The sequence below is a fragment of the Cupressus sempervirens genome, chromosome 9 (genome assembly GCF_028749045.1).
Source record: "Cupressus sempervirens isolate cs-2001-9-10 chromosome 9, ASM2874904v1, whole genome shotgun sequence".
NCBI classification, from domain to species: Eukaryota; Viridiplantae; Streptophyta; class Pinopsida; order Cupressales; family Cupressaceae; genus Cupressus; species Cupressus sempervirens.
In genome coordinates, this window is record NC_143126.1 from 795498380 (window position 1) to 795509881 (window position 11502).

Sequence of the window (11502 nt, forward strand, 5' to 3'; positions counted from 1 at the left end):
CCTCTCTCATTCTCATAGGATCAAATTGTTTTCTTAGACTTTTTGCTTTGGTTCTCCTCACATTGTCATCACCTCCATAGATATCCTTTAGCTTATTCCACATTTTAAAGGCAGTTTTGGAGTCCTTGATATCATCAAATTCTTCATAGCTTAGGGCAGATGCAATGTCTATCATCATGATGTTACGAGTCTTCTCAGTAATGTCATTAATAGATAGTGTACCAGAAGGAGTTATGTATTCTTGATCAAGGTATTTCAATCATGTATCTCCAATGGAAGCCATATGAAGTCTCATCAGTCCTTGCCATGTTGAAAAGTTATCCTCGTTAAGCCTTGGAATTTCCCTCTTATAACTTAAAACCATGGAGGTAAAGGGAGACCTAAAATGGGTCTGGTTTTTCTTGACAAAGTGATTTTGAATTGATTTTATCAGGTTGGACCAAGTCTTTTTGATGATTAGGCTTAGCAATTTTAGCTTCTTCATTATAAGAGGCCTTATTAGTTTGATTAGTAGATACACCAAATGAAGGTTGATGGACATATTCAATAAGCTTATTGAGTTCATTAGGATTCATTCTCAAATACTCAGTGGGAGATATTTGAATTTTAGATGTTTTACAAAAATCAACTATGTCAAATGCAAAGTCAGGATCAGACTTTTTCATAATATGAGGAATATGAGGTTGTGACTACAGTGACTTAATCTCACCTTCCTCTCTTGCTTTAGAATCTTTTTCTTGAGTTGAGCTTGTAGCATTTTTAGTCTGAAAATAAACTTTTCCCATCCTCTGTCCTCTTGTGAGTACTGAACATGAAGCTTCTTCCAAAGTTAAAAGAATGTCACTATCTCTATCAAAGTCAGATTCATACTCTAGGTAGCAATTTATGGAGTCACCAAGTCCTTCAAAAGGTACTTCCTCTGTCACAACGTTTGATGCTATTGCCCTTTCAATTTCAAGTTGCTAGTGCCTTATATTCTCAAAACATGTGGTCCCTTCATGATCATTAGTGAGGTGAAAAACACACATGTTATTTTTTTAGGAGGAGGCTCAATTTGTAATCTTTGTTGGCTAGGAGGTAAAGTGAACTATTTCCCTTGAGAAGCAACATTATGATTTCAATACTTTCTTGGGATATCTTGATAGGGAAAAGAGGCTTTGGGAAGCTGCTTCTTAACCACTATAAGATCATTAGCAAACTTCTAGACAAGTGCATCATTTGAAGATGATGTAGAGGCTTGAGAATTTGGTATTTGGACCTCTTTCTTCCATTTTCTTGACATGATGAGATCATCCTCTAACTCTATAGCAAGGGTTTGGGAGGTTGTGAGCATTTGAGGATTCACTCTTTTCAATGGGAAAGCAATATCTGGAGGCATCACATTTAAAAAGAAACCTTTTTTACTTTCATCATTTGGTATACTGGCAGTAGGTATTGGATACAATGCTTTATTGAATCGGGCCACAAACTCCTGCATGGGTACATGTATTTCTTTCTTCATCTGAATCAACTGCATAAGCAAAGAATTTGCATCTTTAGCTGATTTAAATTTGGCTTCAAAATCATTTTTCATGGTATCCTAGGAATTAATAGATGCATTGGGTAAGCGATGCAACCAATTTGCTACTGAGCCTGTCAAGGTTTCAATAAACAATCTTATAGAAACATCCTTTGTTGCTATAACCAAGACCCCACATGTTGTGTTAAAAGCATTTAAATTTTCTTCAAGTGATTTCTTTCCATCTGCACTAAACCTAGGTAGGACTTCTCGTGCCCCTTTAGGTAGCCTACCTAAATTCCTTGCAAGTTGTAGAGGTCCTATTGCAGCACCCCAGGGCTAATTTTGAGCCATTACTGGTAATCTATAGCTAGTAGGAAGGATTGTCATAGTAGAAGAGATTAAGGTTCCAAGGATGATTAGGGATTGTAGAGAAGTAATAGGGCTTCCAACTTTAGGAGGTGATGATGGCCCACTGGTAGTTTTAGCTTTGTTCCTTTTCAAGGAAAGATCAGGTTTGAAGTCAATCTTAGCTAAAGCTTCATAGTCTTCGTCTACCAAGCCTAAAATTCTATCAGTTCGTGTATATCTTTTTGTAGCCAGGGTGAAGTCTTAGCTTGGCCTAATCAGTGATTTGCATGAGGAGCTCTTTCTACCACAACTACTTCTATATGTTGAAATTTGCATCAACTTCCACTTCAACTTCTTCTTCAAGAAAGAAAACTTGGGTTGACGGAGAAGACACTTTGTCGGGATAGAAAGGGAAAAGTGGAGTTGAAGTCAAACTTGAAGTAAATCAGAATTCAACTTCAGCTTCAATTTGTAAAAGGACACTTGGGTGGTAGCTTTTCACATCAAGGAAAATATAGGGTAACAAGATAGATGATATGAGATCACTACTATAGGCTTGCAACCAGAGGCTCACTTCAAATACAACATAAATAGGATAAAATTGCTTTGAACTTGCAAAAAGAGGCTCACTACCAAAGTAGTAAGACACTCTGAATAATTTGTGCACCCTAGACTAGTTATCCTAGGAACAAGGTACATACAACTATTCACAATAGATAAAGATATAGTAGACTTGATTGCAATGCAACAATACAATGTAAGGTCAAGATATAGGAGATAGATTCTTGTGGCTAAGCTAGAAGATAAATTATCTTGTGAAGAAATGGAAGAGACTATCTTTGAAATCTATGAGATATGTTGATTCATTTTAGTCAACTTTCTCTTTGATTTTTATCATGCAGGAAAATTCTTTGATGGGTTTTTGTGTGTATGTTGAATAGGAGGAAGGTCTAAAATTAAGCCAAGGTTGCATTACTATGACAAACAAGGAAACCCACAATAATGTTCTTCTCTAATGGTCGGATAAATTATTGGAGTGCTCATCTAGATGAGAGGAAAATAATTATGGTTGAAATTGATAGCCACTTTAGTGTAGATCTTTAAACAATGAAGCATGTTGATAACCACTCTAGTGAATTTATGGATATAATTGTGGAGGTGCCCCAATCTCTTTCTCTCTCCTCTCCTCTCTCTCTCTCTCTCTCTCTCTCTCTCTCTCTCTCTCTCTCTCTCTCTCTCTCTCTCTCTAACTATCTATCTCTCCATGTTCACATTGATAAAATTGCATTCCTTAATAAAAGTAACAATTAATTGTGTATGAATGAATGAAATCAACAAAGGCATAATTGATAAAAAGAGAAAATTTGTCTTCCAAATTAAAATCCCATAAACTAACTTGTATGTGTGTTTACACTCAAAAAATAAATTTGAAATAAGAGATGTTAAATTTTCCATGATTGTCTAGTAGTTGCATGTGCTAGCTTCATCACAAGTTTTCCATGTCAGTCTAGTAGTTGCAGGTTCTAGCTTCATCACAAGTTTTCAATGATTTTCTAGTACTTGTAAATGCCAACTTCATCACAGGTTTTCCATGATAGTCTAGTAGTTCCACGAACCATATTCATCACAAGTTTTCCATGATAGCCTAGTAGTTGTAAGTGTCAGCTTCATCATAAGTGTTCTATGACACTGTAGTATTTGTAGGTTCCATCTTCATCACAAGCTTTCCATGATAGCCTAGTACTTACAGGTGCCAACTCCATTACTAGTTTTCCATGATAGTCTAGTAGTTATAGGTTCCAATTTTAGGATTAAGCATATGTAGAAATAATAGTTACATGCAAATATAACAAATATCAGAAAATAATAGATCAAACAGAAGAGAATGTGCACGACACAAAGATTTAACGTGGTTCACCCAACCTTGAGCTACATCCACCAATAGTAAGTCCACTATTATTATTATCTAGTGATTACAATCCACAATCTCTTATAGCTCAATACTGCCACAAGAAGCTATCACCATACATTATGAAATTCCTAACCCTAAGCCATTTTATACAAGCTTTTTTCTGCTTACAAAATTAGGGCTAGAATAAGTCATTCAAAAGAAAAATAATAGCTGACACCTTTTACAATATAAGGTCATTTTTGGCTCAAAACCCCTGTGAGGGCATTGCCCTTGAAAACTCTACAAGGGTGTTGTCCCTTGACCCCACCCTATACTAGGTTAAAGAGTGCTCATAAGAAGCGGCCCTAGGACCCCGCAGGGGAGCTACTCCTTGACCCCATCTTGCATGCGCTGCCCCCAAACCCCTATAGAAATAATTTGGGTGAAAACCATGCCAAATATACTAATAATGGACAAACTAGATAATGCAAGATGCAAAGAATGTGAGTTAAGAAAGATGACTAGCTCAATCTTTACCAGTAAGTATATTCTAGTAAAATCATTATAGATTAGGTACACACAAATCTATGTGGTCCTATTGGTGGTAACGTTATCATGATGATAAATATTTTATAGTATTTGTTAATGACTACTCAAGGGTGATGTCTCTAATGTTTCTAAAATTTAAATAAGATCCTTTTCAAATGTTTAAGATGTTCAAGGCAAGACTTGACAAAGAAACAAGAAAAATATTTAAATGTCTTAGATATGACAGAGGAGGAAAATTTACTTTAAATGAGCTCAATGAACATTATGATGAGCATGGAATCAAAAGACAATTGACTGCACTGACAACACCACAATGGATTGGAATCTTTAAAAGGAGGAATATATCTATTGTGGAATGTTCTATAATGATGTTAAATTATAAAGGAGTTGCTCAATTTTTTTGGAGAGAAGTTGTAAGTACCGTTGTATACACATTGAACCGAGTACAACTCAAGAAAGGAATAAACAAGACAATGTATGAACTTTGGTGTGGATGTACACCTAATGTTAGTTACTTTAAAATATTTGGTATTAAATGTTATATCAACAAAGATGAAAGAATGGAAAATTTGACAGTAAAAGTGATGAAGGAATATTTTTAGGATATTATGCTAAAAGTGAGGCTTATAAATGCTTAAACAAAAGGACAAACAAGATAGTTGAAAGTGCAAATGTATTGATGAGTTCTATGAAAAGAATAAAGAAGTTGACATCATGACAAAACTAGAAGGATACAATGAGCTCATATACTATGAATATATGAAAGTGAAACTACACCACAAGTGAATGTAGGAGAAAGGAGTGCTCAAGTAATAAATGAAAATCAAGATGAAACAAATGAAGAAAATGAAACAGTTCAAAATGTTGAACCTTTTACCCTAAGGCATATAAGGATAAATCATAGCCTATCAGACTTAATTAGAGATGGAAATGAAGGAGTGTTAAATAGAAGTAGGTTAAGAACAAGAGATACTACATGTTTACTATCAAAGATGGAATCGAGATAGTAAAATATGCTTTAAAGGACGATGAATAGATGACAACAATGAAGGAAGAAATTAATCAAATTGAGAAGAAAATGACTTGCTCATTGGTACCTAGACCAAGTGACAAGAGTGTGAAAGGGACTGAATAGGTTTTCAGGAAAAAGCTCAATGAAAATAGTGAAGTGATAAGAAATAAGGTAAGACTAGTTTGTAAAGGATATACACAAGAAGAAGGATTAGATTATGGAGAAATGTTTACACTTGATGTTAAATTGGAAGGAGTCAGAATACTATTGTCTTATGTTTCTTATAAAAGATTTAAAGTTTAGCAAATGGATGTGAAACTTTCTTTTTTGAATGGAATACTAGAAGAATAAGTCTACATAGAACAATTTGAGGTATTTGCTATAGAAAAAGATAAGGAATTGGTTTGTAAATTACACAAAGAATTGTATGTTTTGAAACAAACACCAAGCACTTGGTATGAAAGATTACACTCTTACATAATCAAGATTAGATTTGAAAAAGCAAGTGAAAATAATAATTTTTACTTGAAACCTTAAAATGAAGACAAAATTTTGATTGCTGAAATATTTGTTGATGATATAATAGTTGGAGGAAATGAGTCAATGAGTAGATTATTTGTTAATGAAATAAGAAAGGAACTTGAAATGCATATGATAGAAGAGATCAAATTCCTTATTTTTTTTGCAAGTACAATAGATGAAAACAAGTATTTATATAACGCAATCTAAGTATATCAAGAAATATTTTTAAAATTGGTAAAAAGAATCAAAACCTATTGGTACACCTATGGTTACTAGTTGCAAACTATCAAAAGAAGAAGATTCTAAAGAGGTGAATGAAACATTGTACAGATAAATGATAGGAAGGTTACAATATGTTGTCCATAGAAGGTCAGATATAGCTCATGTAGTGGTTATAGTTGCAGGATTTTCATCAAATCCCAAGGATTTGCATACGATAGTTGTTAAAAGTATATTTAGATGTGTAAATGGAACTAAAGACAATAGTTTATGGTATTGAAAACAAGGAGACTTTGATCTTAAGGTATATAGAGATGTTGGTTGGGTTGGAATGTTGATAATAGAAAAAGTACAAGTGGAGGAGGTTTCTATATTGGTAGAAGATTAGTCACATGGACAAGTAAGAAACACAATTGTATTTCACAATCTACAACTGAAGAAGAACATGTTGTTGTTGCTATTAATTATCAATAAGTACTGTGGATCAAGTGAACATTAGAAGGAATACATGAGAAGGTAAATGAACCCGTTGTTATACATTTTGACAATACTAGTGCTATAAACACATCAAAGAATCCAATGATGCATTCAAAGACCAAGCACATAGCTATAAAGTATCATTTTCTAATAAAATAAGTATAGGATAAATAAGTGAGATTGGAATATATTCCTACCAAGGAACAAGTTACAGTTTTATTTCGTAAACCACTACCTAAGGAGAGCTTTGAATATCTTAGAGGTAGACTAGGGGTCTTGCCCCAATCTGTTATCAACTAAGGAAGAAGATGTATGTTGCATCAATTCATAAGATACCGCTTGTAAATCATAAGCATAAATTGGTGTACCTAATAATGCCTTATTATAGATAAATATTCAATACTTATTTTAGAACAACTTATTAAATACAAGATACAAAATTTACCATAAAAACACTTGGTTTCATTACAAAGTTTACATTGTAGGCATCTAGATGGTGGTGAGTCCAAATAATCTTGGATTAAGAAAAGATCGATGAAGGAAGATTCCAACATTCCTTCTATAAAAAATTGACCATTATTTATATAGTACCAAATACCTAACTATACATATGGGTGAGCAAAAAAGAGTAGAAGGGATATATCTAAAATCAACTTATTACTTAGGGAGGAAATCCTACAACTCAATAAATAGTGTTTCTTATAATTGAAAAGTAAGTCAAAGAAGCATAAAAGGCACCATTCTTGGATGTGTCTTAAGTTATTTCTTATAAGTTTTAAATAGAAATGCTTCCAAGCAAGAATTTGGAAATTAACTTTGGAACTTCATTTACAAATACTCAATTTTGACCATACAAAATTAATAACTTACAAATTTGGAAACTAGCTTTGTTAACTTCATTAACAAACATTGAGTTTTGACCATGCAAAATTAATAACTTACAAATTTAGAAATTGATTTTGTTAACTTCATTAACTAACATTAAATTTTGACCATACAAAATTAATAACTTACAATTCAACAACTTTTCCATACTATTTATTTTCTTATTAAATAAACATCAATTAGATATCTAGGTACACCACAAAAAGACTCAACTTTGATTGCAAATGATTTATACAATAAAAAAAGAGAGCATAAAAAGGATAATGATTACCTACTAATCCTTTGTCTATAAAATATTGACCATTATTTGTTTATTCATACATATACAACATTATCTTTACTTCCAAATACAAATAAAAACCAACTTAGACATCTAATTGAATGAAAAAGAGTAGAAGGAAAATACCTAAAACGTGGGAAAACTTATACTTCAAGATAAAGTGTTCCTTATATTCAATAAGTGGGCCAAAGAAGAAAAAAATAAGGGACCATTCTTAAAAGAGTCTTTAGGTTATTTCTTATAAGAAGTAAAAAAGGGGAAAAAACTTTGAAGCATGAATTTGGAAATCAATGATGTAACTTTATTTCATCAACAAGTCTTAAATATTTGACCATACAAAATTAATGACTTAAAAGTTTAGAAATTTGCTCTGTTGGCTTTATTAACAATTATTAAATATATTGACCATATAAAATTAATAACTTGTACAAATACCCAAGATACAAGGTGATGATCCCTAGGTCACATACATACCTCCTACATAAACTAAAACGAAAAAAACTTACAATTCTATTGATTTATGCTTCCAAACAATATTTGCAACATCATTTTCATGTACTGATACATCATAAAATATAAATCGAAATGTCAAAAAATTTCACAAAATAGTTATGAAGTGTAATTGTAAAGATATCTTATCTTTAACATTAATCTTCAAATTAAAAACAAAACTCCACTTCAATTAGATATCTAGGTAGACCAGAAAAAAGACTTAACTTTGATTACAAATAAATCATAGAATAAGAAAGTAAACGCCAACCAAAAAGATAATGATCACCTACCACCCAATCCTTGAAAATGAAGGAAAGTTTTAAACTCAAAGGAAGCAAGACTACCTGAAAATGAAGACAAAAATGTGTAAATCCCAGCAAAGCATTCAAGTTCAAACAGTGTTTCCAAAAACGATTCTTGAATGCAGAGACGCGTCCGACGCAAATAATAGCAAATCAGTAAACTCAACCGTGAAATGGGCAGCCACGATGCTGCACAGCACAAAAGAGGGAGTGAGTCAGAGATTTTAGGTCAAATAATCTGTTGAGAAGTAGTGGCACCAAAAGAGTCCAAAGACCATATGACTGAAGAAGCTGCAGCCGTCCCCAGGAGGAACAAATTCAATGGAAGCTAGGCCTTCAGGGACCCACGAAAAACCTTATCTTTCCCACTCCCACTGTTGCGTCTCGTATTATTGTTCGCTTATTTTACTCAACGCCAGCAAATAGCTGCCTTCTTTGACGGTGGGAACGCGATTTCCACAGCCTTAAATTGAGACCCAGTTTCTCAAATCTTCCAATTATTTTCTCCAATCTCTGGTAGAAGAGGAAACTAATGAATGACCACGCACAATGGTGCCCAATTTCTCTGCATATACTCTCTCTTTTCTCCCCTCCACGTTTTCCAAATCCCGTTCTTATAGATACCGCAGATTGAGGTAATAAATTAACAATTCCCCTGCCCCTGGTCTGGCTTGGATTCCCCTTTTCATTTTTCTCTAATGGAGAAGAAACCCAAATCAAAAGGAGCCGCTCATGGGGGTTTTCGGAGATCTTCTAGTTTTAGCGGGCGGTTCTCTGGGGAACCGCTGGAGAAGATTTTGGACCCCAAATCGAAGAAATCCGCCCAGGTCCAGACCCCAGCCCCTGGTCACATGAGGAGGCCGCAGACGCACCCGGAGCTTCTGAGGCGGGATAAGCCCCCTTTCGAACGGACTCCATGGCTCAACTCGGAGGCGCCGCCTGTGGAGCCGGCAAGCGGCAAAAGCGCCGCTAAGGTGCTGGTCAATGTGACCGTGGCGCGTAGTATTGGCCCCCTCCGTTTGCTGATGTCCACGGATGCAACTGTTCTTGATGTTGTGAAAGCGGCGCTTGCTCAGTACGCTAAAGAAGGAAGACGACCTCTTCTCAGCACCGATCTGCTCTCGTTCGGCTTGCATTATTCGCAGTTCACCATTGACTGTGAGCTTTTGTTTTGTTTTCCGTTTAATCAGATTTTTTCCCTCTTTGATTTAAAACAGATTTGTTATTTTGTTCCATATTTGGTTGGATTTTAGTTTTCGTTTTAAGCCTAGTTCTTTATATATTTTTCATTTGATCCGAGGAGTTATTGTTCCATTTTGGTTGGATTGTTGTTGTTTTGAGACACGGATTTGGGCATTTTCAGGTCTGAATCCGAGTGATAAGATGAAGGATTTGGGGTGTCGGAATTTCTTCCTGTGTCCGAAGAAGGGGAGTTCCGTGAGCTGTGGTACAGAAATGGGGAAATTTGTTGGACAGGGGAAGGAGCCATGGTACAATTTGATGAATCGTTTTCTGGCGCTGCCCTAACCAGCGCCAGGACTCAAAATTTGATCTTGTAATGCCACTAAAAATATCGATGGCTAAAAAACAAGAGGAATTTTGGTTGCTGGAATGCCGTCGAGAGGATATTTTAGGGCCTGTCGAAAATATAAGTACTTGACGGAATAATGTAAATTTTGTATTATATTATGCAATTTGCCTCTTGGCTTTGCTGGTATTTGGAATTCTTTGTAATCGCCCCCATTGCTTCGATTTTATTTATTTGGCTTCCCTCAAATCTATATATGAGTTCGATTTTGTTAATGTTTTATTTTTTAATACTTGAATGGAGGAATACATGTCACTTATATTTGTCTTGGAGTATAATATTTTTAAGTGGTTGAAAGGAAGATTTTTTTTGTATTATGCTGAAATTATTTTTTTGGCCTTTTCTAAATTCTAGCAGCTGGTTCTCATCTGTTCTATTTAAGTTTTTAAAAGTTGAATGGTACAATTTTTTTTTTAACTTCTCTTAAATCTAGCAGCTAGTTCTCACCAATTCTATTTTTTTTAAACCAGCTATTACAGTTTATTATCATCTACAAATATTTTAAAATTAAATACTATATTGATGTATATATGAATACATGAACAATTTAAGACATTTTTAATTTTATTTAAGATTTAATAATTATAATTAAAAGTAATTCATATAAGATTATTTAACTAAAATAAAAATTAAATTTCAAAAAGACCTTCATCAAATTTTTAAAAATAAAATAAAATAGAAATCGACCAATGATTTGATAATTACTTTTATTCTTTCAAAAAAAATTCTAAGACTTCCATTAATGAGTATGATGTGTATATTTCACGCACTTTAACATAAAACAGGCTTCCCCCCTCCCGTGTAGGCATTCTTAGTTCCAGCCCATAGGTAGGAATACTTATGCATTCATGCAGGTCCTATTAGCCCTCTTAATTTCACCAATCGCGTCAATGTATTTTTCCATTTCTTAAAACTAATGTAATGTTTATTTTCATTAAGCATTTTCAAACATTTATTAATCATGTTTATCTTGCTTTTCATTGGCTGTACTGGAATTACGCAAGGAGAAAAATGGTTTTGTCCAGCCTAAAATCAAATCAAAATTATTGCAATAAATTGGGCTGTGCATAGCTGTCCTACTTCGAATTCTGCATTGATATCAGTTGTTCAGATTTAATTAAATGCTCATAAATGCGCCTTTATCTTTATCTTCACCGACACACCTACCATTTATCTCGACGTTTCAGCTCAGTTGAGGAGGCAGAGGTCCAAGAAAGGCATAAAACCCATAACTATAGCAAAGAGCTCAGACAAAAACAAGAATTTTTGCCAATTCAGTGCAAAACAACTCTAATTAAATATTGCAAAGCTAACAGTTCTGTTCTCAAAATCTACTCAGTAGACAACGAATTTCAATTGCTATGAAAGTTTAAAGGATATTAGTTTAGTAGATTTCTTTACCCTTTTGGAAAAATTGCATAAAAACTATGACACGG

The 11502-nt window shown here is 34.0% G+C and overlaps 1 protein-coding gene across 1 annotated transcript; it reads left to right on the forward strand.

Annotated features, from left to right (window-relative positions):
• Positions 1-8508: 8508 nt before the first annotated feature.
• LOC149541108 (uncharacterized protein At4g22758-like) lies at positions 8509-10281 on the forward strand. The gene is made up of 2 exons (XM_089802111.1): positions 8509-9636; positions 9842-10281. The coding sequence occupies exons 1-2, from the start codon at positions 9177-9179 to the stop codon at positions 10003-10005; spliced, it is 624 nt and encodes a 207-aa protein (XP_089658237.1). The 5' UTR covers positions 8509-9176; the 3' UTR covers positions 10006-10281.
• Positions 10282-11502: the final 1221 nt, after the last annotated feature.

What these genes read in the sequence shown, in the direction of transcription:
- LOC149541108 (XM_089802111.1), top strand. Translation starts at nt 9,177, where the DNA reads ATGGAGAAGAAACCCAAATCAAAAGGAGCCGCTCATGGGGGTTTTCGG. An exon ending in TTCGCAGTTCACCATTGACT is followed by an intron (nt 9,637 to 9,841) that starts GTGAGCTTTTGT and finishes GGGCATTTTCAG; the next exon opens with GTCTGAATCCGAGTGATAAG.